Here is an 11938-nt window from a genome sequence, read left to right as displayed (position 1 = left end):
TCAACTTGTCTGACCATTTCTGCTTATCTCAGACATATACTAGTTATTGCAAATAAGGGAAACCATGGGACCTATGTTTCTTTGGGCCTGGCTTAGTTCACTTAATATAATTTTTTCCAAATTGATATATTTTAATGCATCTTCAAGTTCCTCTCTCTGATTCTTTCTGGGGAGTACTCACTGAGCGCCCTGGAAGGGGAGCTAGCCTGTGGAACCCCATCTTTCCATTTACCCATGCAGGGAAACTTCAGACATGCTGGCAGCCTCACCCCGGTATCCAGGGCAGAACTGATGGGAGTGCTGTCCAGACTGGAGGGGCTGCGCATCCGTGGTCTTTACTTCACCGAGACCCAGCGGCTCACCCTGGGCAAGGTGGGGCTGGAGGAGGCCTCCGACACAGGAAGTGGACGCAGAGCACATCTTGTGGAGATGTGTGCCTGCCCCCCTGACTATACGGGTGATTCATGTCAGGTAGGAAGTTTTCCCCGTCATCCCTGGCATTTCCCTGGGGGCAACATCTGTGGTTGGCTTTTCTGGCTACCATCCAGAACTACAGGATGGCTTGAGGCACTCTGTCCATCACCTGGGTTTCTGCTGGACTAGAGCTTATGTCTTACCTAGACTACCCAGGGGCCATGGAAGTCAGAAGTGGGAAGGAACTTCCTGCTCAGCATCTCAGTAGGTATACCATTTGCCCATGAGTGAACCCAGGGTACTGATGCCTGTCTCCAATTCCTCTAATCCAGCCACCATGGAACTGAGTGGGAGTCCGTAGGGGGAACAATGTTCCAGTTTTCTAGCTCTCAGCAAATTCTGAGCTTGTGTAAGGCCCAGTTGGCTTGAGTGATTAAAATGTACCATACAATGAAACTTAGTATACATCTCAAGCTGTGAAGTTATTCTCTTCAGTGCGGAGGAGAGAAAAGCACAGTTAGTAAAATTAGTAGGAAATAGCAAACATCATCAGTCTGTGTATTCCATATACCAAAAATGTGCAAACTGGCAAAACTTTGAGCTTCCTTTCCATACTCCCTAAAAGCCTAAAGGTGATTCTTCTACTTTTTTAATCCAGAAAATATCACTCCTTGCCATGGTTTTCATTTATTTAGTTGTTTGTTTGTTTTGTGCTGGTACTGGGCTTGAACTCAGGGCCTAGCCACTGGCACTAGCTCAAGGTTGGTGCTCTACCGCTTGAGCCATAGCTTCACTTCCAGCTTTTGGTGGTTAATTGGAGCTAAGAGTTTCATGGACTCTCCTGCCTGGGCTGGCTTTCAATTGTGTTCCTCAGTTCTCAGCCTCCTGAATTAGCAAGGATTGCAGGTATGAGCTACCATTGCCTGCCATGGCTTTCTTGAGACTCTTCAGACAGTTAGCTCATGAGGTTCCCCTGTATTCAGCTGCCTTCATTGCTTTTCCAGCCTGATGAAAATGGGTAGCCCAAGGAGAAGAAAGGAGCCTGGACTGCCCGCCTCATGCTCAGGGTGTGTGTTGTGCAGTGACTCAGCCTATGATTTATGGCTGCTCTAATCGTCTAGAGCTGTCTGTGGGGCAAAGTGGGGAGAAGGCAACGTCTGCACCACCTCACAGGAATTACAGAGCGGTGCGCTTACCTGCGGGACTGTTATGTGTGCTCTGGCACAGGCTGACTCATGTGTGAAGTTTAAAGGTGGGGCCCCCTGCCGCAGACAGCCTTCCTTCCCTGAGTCAGGCAGGCCTGGGCACTGAGCAGGAAGGGCAGGTATAAGAGGCAGAGACAGGTTTTTTTTTGTGCAGCCGGCAGGAAGCCCCGGGACCAGGATGCCCCCAGCAGTGAAGTGGTCAGCCTGGAGCACAGGTTGGCTATGGATTTGGGGGACAGTCCTGGGACAGTGTCTGGGATACAATTCAGAGCAGCAAAGGGTAGAGTTTCTTCAGCCTCCAGGTCAAAATCATCTACAAGCAAGTTATGTGGAACTTAGACCCAGCCAGGTAATATCCCTCTGAGATTTTTTTGGTCTGGGATGGGGAAGGGGGTTGTTTCTCAGGTCTGTGACATTTTAAGTGAGGATGATTAAGGAGTGAATGGGTGGGCTAGGGGAGAGGCTTTGATGGCTTCCTTTTCATGATGACTGGCAGTGTTTATTACAGTACCTGACAGATTGCTCTCCTGTGCTATTAACCACAAGCCCTATAAACAGGAGCCCACCTGGAAAGGCGAGACAGTTTAAGAGCTTGACGGCTTGTGGGATCTTGATACACTGAAACTTCGTGCCCTTTAGGGAATGACTCAAACGTGAGGACAAAAGAATTCACTACCTATAGGTTTCCAAACTCGGCTTGGAAGAAAATTCTTCCACCAAGTAAAACACGAGAAATGATCAAATCAATGCCTAAGAAAAGCCGTCAAAGTTTGCTTATCTAACAGGCCTGGGTTGATTTGCCACACACGAAACAATTCATAAGTTCAGTTCTTTCTTTAAACTTCCCAGATGTCACATGAGTATTTACAGTGAAAGAGATCCCACAGCTGCTGTAATAGCCTTGGAAACAGAGTAGTTTTAAACTATAAACTATATTGCCCGGAAAATGACTTTTGATAAACGATCACTTTCTAGAACTTTGAAATTCGTTACCAAATCAATCTACTGAAGTAATACATTTAGATACCTTCATTTTCACCTAGAATAAGTCTTCAGCCTGAATATTTGAATCTTGTGTAAAATGTGTTTACTTGCCTTGTAGAGGTAAAAAAAGAGCCTCAATGACAGATGCTCTGCAAGTCACAGTATTTTTCCTGCTTCTAATTAAAAAGCAAATCAAGATGGATGATTTGATCAGTTTAGATTCTCCTTTTCCAACCCATGTTTAATTAAAGCTTTTACTCAAGTATATTGCTATAAACTATCTATTTGTTTATTTGAGGAGTCTGTTACCACATATAATTCTTTTATAAGCAGGTAATGTGATATATGGTGATAACAAAATAACCCTAAGGGTATTATCATTTAATAGTGCAGCCTACTTGCTGTAAATAATGATCACACGTCATTGGCTGAATTTATTTTTATTCCAATGTATCCAACAGCTGAGTTATTGGCAAAAGAACATTCCTTTCAGGCTTTGATTCTCCTTCAGACAAGCCTATTCGTATAGCATGGAGAATAATCTGATTTTATTCAATCTGTTCTTTTGCCTAAACATGGATTGGGAATCATGCTCTATAGTTAGTTGTGTAGGATCTGCAGTCATGGGTAATTTTGGAATAAGTTTTGGAAGGGACTGAGGTTCCATCCTGGGAAGCATATGACCTTCCCCTCTCAGGGACTTCTTCCTGTCCCCTTTATGGCCGTCGATGGGAGTGGATGGACCATTTCATTCCCATTTTAATTGATTTACTCATAGCCTTATAGTGAATTGTATAAAAGACTTGTATCTGAAAATATTGCTTTTTCCTAATACTTCAACAAACTTGGGACAATGTCTGATTTTAATCTAGGCACTGGTTTGCCCCATCAAAGAACATGTCTATAATCCTCTTTAAACACTGAAGCCTAAATAATTTTAATGAGTACCATAATAATCATTTGTGATCTATTGGAGGCTTTCTAAATAGAAACCTTTAAAAAGATGAGTACATGAAATGAAGACAATAGTTCTTTTTATCCAAAAAAGTTGAACTTGAGGTGGTTTGTTTAACTGCTCTCTCCACTAAGGACTAGGGTCCTGATCCTCTTTACTCCCAGTGTGTGTGTGTGTGTGTGTGTGTGTGTGTGTGTACATGCTGGTTTTAGAACTTGAACTCAGGGGCTTGCTCAAGGCTCATGCCCTAGCACTTAAGCCACAGCTCCACTTCTGGCTTTTTAGTGATTAAGAATATCACAGACCAAGATAGCTTTGTACCTTGATCCTCAGATCTCAGCATCCTGAGTAGCTAGGATTATAGGCATGAGCCACCAGGGCCCAACTTTATTCTCATCCTTTTATATCACCTGGCCTGCCCTTAAAGAAACTGTTGTGAAGAGGGAGGGCCCCATTCCCATCCCAGCCCTACCCTTTCTGAGTTCCTTCCCTCCATGGAATTAGCACCATAGACAACAAAACAAAAGTACCTGGTTACTGGTTGTTGACATGAGAAATCTACAAACCATACCCTCACTGCTTCCTGCCCAGAATGATCCCAGGCTTGGGAAAGTAATTATTCTCTTTCTTAGAATTGATGAAATTTTTTGTTTGACAAATAGGGATGCAGCCCTGGATACTATCGGGAAAACAACGGCTTGTACGCTGGACGGTGTGTTCCCTGCAATTGCAATGGACATTCAAATCGCTGCCAGGATGGCTCTGGAATATGCATTGTGAGTAAATCAAGTCTGATGTTACCAACATTCTGTTTCTCCTTTTCCCTCTTTTATGCCCTGAGATGCCAATATCACATCTCCTATGAAACCCTAAATTAGAGCTGCTATGACCATGCAGAGACCCCAGCATCATCAGGCTGGATCCTGCCATTCAGATTTTACTTTTTCCATTGTCTTACTGTGCCACACCAGAAGAGAACACATGTGTGGACATTTGCATGAAACCTTAGCCTCAACATCTCTGCCTCATTAAGTAATATGAATTTAGCCTTGACATCTCTGCCTCACTAAATAGTATACCCATTGGTAGATCTAGAGGCATAACTCTTGTCAGTAGGTAAAAAATCAGAGTTGATACTCTGGGCCCCAAATTTGGTAGGGTGGCAAGAGGTCACGGAAGAGGACTTATTGCTATCACATTAGCAGTAACTCAAGAAAGCCACCAGGAGCCAAGTGCAGTAGCTCACATCTACAACCCCACCTACTTAGGAGGCTGAGATTAAGACTGTGGGGCAAAAAGGGTGATGAGATCTGAATCTCAAAAGAAAAAGCTGGGTGTGGTGGTTCACATCTGTCATCCCAGCTTTAACAGGGAGCACAAATGGGATTGTGGTCCTGGCTAGCCCAGGCCCAAAACAAAGCTGTACCTCAAAATTAGCCAGAACCCCAGGGGAAGCTTCAATTGGTAGAGTACCTTCCTTTTAGGCATGTGGTTTTAACCTCAGTACAACTATTACCCCCACCTAACCCCCACCCCACCCCCCCAAAAAAATATGAGGCACCAGGAGAGAAAGAGTTGCTGAGAAAGGCTTTGGCTCATAGTGTCAATCACAAACTGTCTGCCATTTCTACGATTAAGTGGGGTTGTTGGAAAGGGGTGGGGGAGGGGACTCCTCCAGACCCCCTCTGCTTCTCAGGGCATCCTCAGGCTTAATGTGTCTTGTAAGGAGTTTTCAGCAGGTTTTAGAGGAACCTTGGGTGGCTATCGCTTACCCACTGGCAAATGAATTATTCTATACAATTGTACAATTATTTTATACAATTACGCAAAAAATCCATTTCCTAGCAACTATTTCTTTTGCATCCTGAAGCAGAGTCTTTAAAACAAACAAACAAATATTCTGCTCCTCTCTTTCCTTTGATTGGAGTTCTTCCTGGGAGCCAGGGCCTCTGCAGTCTGGGGAGGAAGAGAGCTGCCCTTCCAGGAATCCAGGGCCCCTGTTGTGCGGTGCCCTCTTGAAAATGCACTCCACTGACAGGCACTTCCTTTGCATTGTGTGGGACAAATTCTTGAGTTCCTAGACTATACTGAGCCAGCTGGGCATGTTCTGGGATCTGCTTTCTCTGCAAGACAGGGCAGGCCAGCACAAGAAAGCGTTGTAAAGGGTCGCTGATAGAACATTTTGTTGGATTATATAAATTCAAAAAGAATAAAAGACCTCAGCAATGCTTGATTTCCAGTTCCTAAGTATTCCATGTTTGATCCTGTATGCTGTGTGGAACACAGGTGGGTGCTTTAAAAATAAATATTTATCTCATCACTGGACCATTCCTTGATGTCAAATCCACCTTGTAACACCTGCCAAGGAATGAAAGGAGGTTTTTTTCTCTAGCATCCAGTCATCCATAAAAAGGCTGGTCTATGAGTCTCAATTCCAGTTTTCTTTTCATCATTCATAGTTGTTTCTTGTTCCCTTCCTTTCTAGCTCAGTGTTTACCTACCTCCCATAGGAACAAAGCATTTGCAAATGTGACAGCTACTGGGCTAAGTGCTAGAGTTAAAAAAACATCAGACTTGATCCTTATTGCTCAGACACTGTATACACACACACACACACACACACACAACACACACACACACACACACACACACACACTCAGCGCCCATGTCTGCACTCAATTAACTACTCAGTGATGAGTCTGAGTGCTGATTCAGCTCTGAAATCGGCCTATTCCATGAAAGCCAAGGTGCAAGTCTCATTTTCAAAGAACAGTGACAAGGAAACCACAGTTCTTTGCATATCACATAGGCTTTCAGGACACTCTTGCTGCAAATTGACCTCCACCTCTAACAGTCTAAAATAAATTTCTAAAATTGGTAGCTTCACACACCTACAAATCTCTATGAATAAACTCTGAGGTTTGGGCCAGGTGTGGTGGTGCTTGCTTGTAATCTCAGCACTCAGCAAGAAGGATCATGAGTTGGAGGCCAGGCTGAGCTATATAGTAAGACCCTCATCTCAAAAACAAAAACCAGCAACAGTCTTTCAGGCTTGCTGACCTCCTTGCTGGTATAGCACTGTGTGTGTAGCTATGTGGGCAGGATTGGCAGCCGATGTATAAAGCCAGTGCCACTGGGCAGCCCCGTTTTACCTCTGCCTCAGCTGCTTCTCCGGGCCCCACTCTTTTCCTCTATTTTCTCCTCTCTTCCGCATTGCTATTCTTTCTACCATCTGTTACCCATTCTACAGCATTTCCCTCTGTTCCCAGGCCTCTTCTCAATGTTCTTTCTTCAATCCCTTTCTTTTCATTCCCTGCTTCTTATCCATTGTCTCCCTGCCCAAAAACAATTTCTCAAATTCACAGCTGATACTCCCTGGATAGAAGCTAGTATGGTCTCAGGGCTTCCCTGCAGCTGTCTCCCCTTACACTTCAGAGACTCCTCCCAAGCTCTTCCCAGAGTCTGCAGAACACACAGCATCCCCTGCTTTTGCTCTCCTGGTTCACCTCTGTCAGCATATTTTCTGCCTTATATTGACTGTGTCTATTTACAGGGTTAATTATGGCTCTTGAGTCAAAACACCAACCCATCTTTGGCTCCCTGTACTTAACAGAAATGGGTATGTAGCAGATGTCTTGTGGATGTCTGGTGTCCAGTAGGAGAGCACATTCTGTAGGACTGAATGTGGGCCTCAGCAGCTTTGGCTCATTCATTCATTCACAGTGATGCACAAGGAAAATGACAGCTTCCAGGGAAACTGTTCTCAGCTGACAGCAAAGTGCTCCAGGCATTCTTATGAGCATTTATTAAGGAATACTGGTCTGAGCCCTTCCATGGGCCTCTCCCATCATATCTGGAGAGGACCAGTTGTCAGAGTAATGTTCCTTGGATATAGATTCCCCAGGTATGATTCCTGTTTCTTTAACGTTTTTAGTCACAGAGCTCAGTAGGCACTGCGCTAAATGACATCTATCCAAACATATTCTTTAAATCTGCCATTTGCTTTCTAAAGGAAGAAAACTAAGGTGGGAAGCTAAATTATTAGTTTAAAAAGTGGATGTCTTTTTTATTTTGCAAGTCCTGGGCCTTGAACTCAGAGCCTGGGTACTGTTCCTAAGCTTCTTTTGCTCAAGGCTAGCACTCTACCACTTGAGCCATAACACCACTCTGGCTTTCTCTTTATGTGATACTGAGGAATCAAACCCAGGGCTTCATGCATGCTAGGCAAACACTCTACCACTAAGCCACATTCCTAGCCAAAAAAGTGGATAAGTGAACCAGGGCAGCTAAGAGAAGGGAAGGTGAAGAAAGCCACTAGTGCTCTCGCCTGACACACCAAGAGAGCTCCTCTGTGGAGCAGATAAATGACTGGGTCAATTTGCTAAAGGAGAGGTCTACACTGCAGTGAGATATGGGGATGGAAATAAGGAAGAGAGGGAGGGAGGGCGGGCAGAAGGAAGGATTGTACACAGGGCAAGCCCTTAGTGATCGCCAGATAGAAACCTGTGAATAGTACCTGACTCAAGACTCTCCTCCTCCTCTAAAATATTTATTCATTTCTGTGTTTACAGTTCTGTATGTAGAAAAATAATGGAAAGATTCTTTAACATCATAATGCTTTGTCTATTTTTAACATCTTAAACTTTTAATTGACCTGTACTCTGTAATCAAGATTTAATGTGATATTTTGATACATGTATTCAATGTATAGTCCAAGTCAGGGTAATTAGGATACCCAATGCCTCAAACATATATCATTTCTGGTGTTGGAAACATTCAAAATGTTTTTTTTGGAAATAGACAATTTATTTATTTATTTTTATTTATTTATTTTTGTTCGTTGTGGGGCCTGAACTTTGGGCCTGGGCACTGAGCCTCAGCTCTTCAGCTCAAGTCTAGTGCTCTACCACTTGAGCCACAACACCAGTTCCAGCTTTTTCTGTTTATGTGGTGCTGAGGAATTGAACCCAGAGCCTCATGCATGCAAGGCAAGCACTCTACCACTGAGCCACCTTCCCAGCCCAAAAAATTATTTTTAAGTAGAGTTTCCCTACAGTATAGAAAATGCTACAATTTATTTCTCCCATCTAACCATGCTCTATGTAATTCTCAGTTACTTAAAGATTCAAGAAGGATTAATTTATTTAACCTGAAGAAACAAGTCACATGCTCTTGTGATACACATATATTTTGTATTTTCCTCACAGTCTTGCCTTAGGTATTATTTAAAAATACACACCCATTAAAATTTTTGACTTGTCACTGCTTTATACCATGATAAAATATATAATCAAAATTTCCAGGTCATTTTCATTTACAGAAAACATCTCCAAGCAGTGTTCATAGCAAGGGAAATTAGGGATGTTGCTCATTCAAATCTTTTTCCCCTTCTGGTTCTGGAGGAGCTTGAACACAGGACCTAGGCACAGTCCCTGACTTTATTTCCTCAAGGCTAGTGCTCTTCCACTTGAACCACAGCTCCATTTTTAGCTTTTGCTGGTTAATTGGAGGTAAGAGTCTCTTAGAGTTTTCCTGCTCAGGCTGGCTTTAACCCTAATCCACAGATTTCAGCCTTCTGATGAGTAGTTAGGATTACAGATATGAGCCACCAGTGCCCAGCTTCATTCAGATCTTTATTGTAAGGTAAAACCAAGAAAAGTGTTATATTAAATGAGGACTCCCCCACAACTGACCAACAACAACAGCAACAACAAGATTCCCCACAAAATAAAACCAACCCAACCATTTGGCTTTGTAAATGGCCTGTTTGGTTGCTAAGTTGTATCAGCAAAACATTTTACTGAAGACTGACTTCTGTTAGACTTTCACATGAAGATCATTGGGTTTGTGTAAATAAAATGCTTAGAAACAATTTCTTGCTCCTTGGGACTTAAGTTGAGTGCTTTCTTCAAATCCTATACAATTTTATGCTGTTTTCACAAAATTCCATTTGTCTAAATTTTATTGCCCTCCAATTCATTGTGTTAAGTGAATTATGAGATAAAATGAAGTTAATCTTCTGAGAAGCAATTGTAAAGAGAAGAGGAAAGAAAAATTTATGTTTCCCAAGGGCCTAGTACATTTTGCTTTTGTAAATCTTCACAGCAGCTTTGAAAAGTCACATTATTCTGATAGTGCATTTTAAGAAAATTACATTTGTGTGTAGTTATGCATCAGTAAAATTGACACAAAACATAATAAAGCTCAGAGAAAAAGAAACTTGCTCAGGAGGCCACACATTCTGAAATATTACCATGGTCTATGAACCCAGCTGATCTTTCTTTACTCTGTCATGGCTTGGAATATGTATGAGGCCAACAGACACTAGACAGGAAAAGTATATAGTTGGCAAAACTGATATCACAGAACAGAGTTAGAGCACTTAAGTTATACTTGTGTAAGATTATGCTCTATGGATTCAGTAGATTAGTAGTAGAGCACTCTTCTCGTGTTTTCAAGGTCCTGGGTTTAATCTCTACCTTACCCCCAGCTCTGAATAATAATTGCATCCGTTTATAACAACCTCAAAAGTAATATGCATAATAGGATGATACTCACTGTCCTGTTCATCTCTCCCAAGAACTGCCAGCACAACACTGCGGGAGAACACTGTGAGCACTGCAAGGAAGGTCACTATGGGAATGCTGTTCACGGACCCTGCAGGGTCTGTCCATGTCCTCACACCAACAGGTACTGTAGAGATGTGAAAACAACCTACCGACAGAGGAAGTCATTGCGTGTGGTTACTGGAAACTGGGGAGTAGGTGAGGAGATAGGAGGGAAAGGGGACGTGATTGCTAAAGAGTCACGAGCTTTCTTTGGAGGGATGATGGAAATGTCCTAAATGTGTGTTGAAGGCTGTACAGTTCTGAGCTATACAAAGCCATGCTGTACTTGGTGTACTTTGCATGGGTAGATTGTGTGATATGTCACATATCTTTCAATAGAGCTGTTTTAAGAAATGTGTGACTAGAATAGGCAAGGAAAAAAGCAGAAACAACAATCTTTCCAAGTATATTCTTCTGGCCTTTCCCCCTCTTCCTTTCTTTTGCTGTTCACTCAGTGGTTTATTGATTTATTTTTGAGCCATTATGGGGCCAGCCCTCCCACTGGGGAAAACTTACAGTGAAGAATGCTGGTAAGATCTTTGATCTCCTGAGGCTTTACTGGAGTGGCTTAGGGAAGGAAAGGAGAGAGGGTACATATACACAAATAAATAGGAAATTGAGTAACAGATAAAGATGAACATTCTGAAATAGGGCAGGTGAGTATATGGCTAGGTTAGAGTATGTAGCTGGGTTAGGGGGTGGCCAAGGAGAACTGGAGTAGTGAAGCAGGGATCTATAAGGAGTGGAGGAAGCCAGGGCAATATCATAACCACGAGGTCTCAGAAGGGAAAGGCTCAGTAAAGATGAGTTCCTAGACAGGCAGGCGGGGCTGGAGTGTAGTGTGGGAGGGAACACTTACCCAATTAGGCCCATTTAGTCTGACACACACACAGTAAGACAGTCTTTGAAATGGCAAGCTTGGCAAAAGAGAAAAGGTTGATTCACTAGGCAGCCAAGCATGGAGACAAGAGAGCCAGTCTCTAATTCTCCAGTCTGAGAGTACAATTTAGGGATATTTATGGGGTAAAGAAGGGCGATGTAAGGTTGGGGGGATGGTGGTAGAAGATGAGGGAGAGTGGTCTGCATGTGTGTATTTCATCTTCGTAGCTTTTCATACGACATATGTTCGGACACTCACTCACAGCATTGTCATGATCTGAGGCTAGTTTTTCTGCCCCTAGATGTCTAAGAAATCATCCCACAGATACCCTCACAGGCCAAAAGGGAGAATCTTCAAGGCCCTGAGAAGTCGCCTAGGCAACCATTGCCATTAAGAGCTGTGCGTCAGAGCTGTTACGTACAGCAAAGCTCATGGGAGACTAATAATATGTATTGTTCAGTGACATCAAAATTAGTGACTTTTTAAAAGTGAATTAAAAGCAAATAACTAAAAGCAAGTGAACCCAGAAGGCTTATTTAGGGTTTATTTCATTTTGTTGTTTTGTCTAGTTTTAGTTTCAAGCAGGCTGGAGAGGATTACCCAGGGCCTATATCCTATCGAGCCTTGTAGGCAATGGTCAAGCTTCTGGGTTTTGTCCTTTTTTTTGTTTTCTTTCCATGCTAATCTACATTCTCTTGGGCTTGACACTTTGTCATAATCTTGCTTATTATGACATATTCACCATGGGATCCAAGAGAAAAATTTAAAAAAAATCAGATAACCAAAAAAAACAACTGTAGGGGCTGGGGAGGTGGCTCAGTGGTAGAGCGCTTGCCTTGCATGCATGAGGCCCTGGGTTCGATTCCCCAGCACCACATAAGCAAAAAGAAAA

The 11938-nt window shown here is 42.9% G+C and overlaps 1 protein-coding gene across 1 annotated transcript in view; it reads left to right on the top strand.

The window, feature by feature from the left end:
• Positions 1-11938, top strand: part of Lama3 (laminin, alpha 3) — a 202840-nt gene that overhangs the window by 130642 nt on the left and 60260 nt on the right. Inside the window, exons 38-40 of the mRNA XM_013014815.1 lie at positions 241-471; positions 4221-4334; positions 10139-10248. Coding sequence (XP_012870269.1) covers positions 241-471; positions 4221-4334; positions 10139-10248 — 455 coding nt within the window. The remainder of the gene's footprint in view (positions 1-240; positions 472-4220; positions 4335-10138; positions 10249-11938) is intronic.

Source organism: Dipodomys ordii, unplaced genomic scaffold (assembly GCF_000151885.1).
Source record: "Dipodomys ordii isolate 6190 unplaced genomic scaffold, Dord_2.0 Scaffold25, whole genome shotgun sequence".
Lineage (NCBI taxonomy): Eukaryota > Metazoa > Chordata > Mammalia > Rodentia > Heteromyidae > Dipodomys > Dipodomys ordii.
The sequence above is the reverse complement of the archived record's forward strand: the minus strand, read 5'-3'. Positions and strand labels throughout refer to the sequence as shown.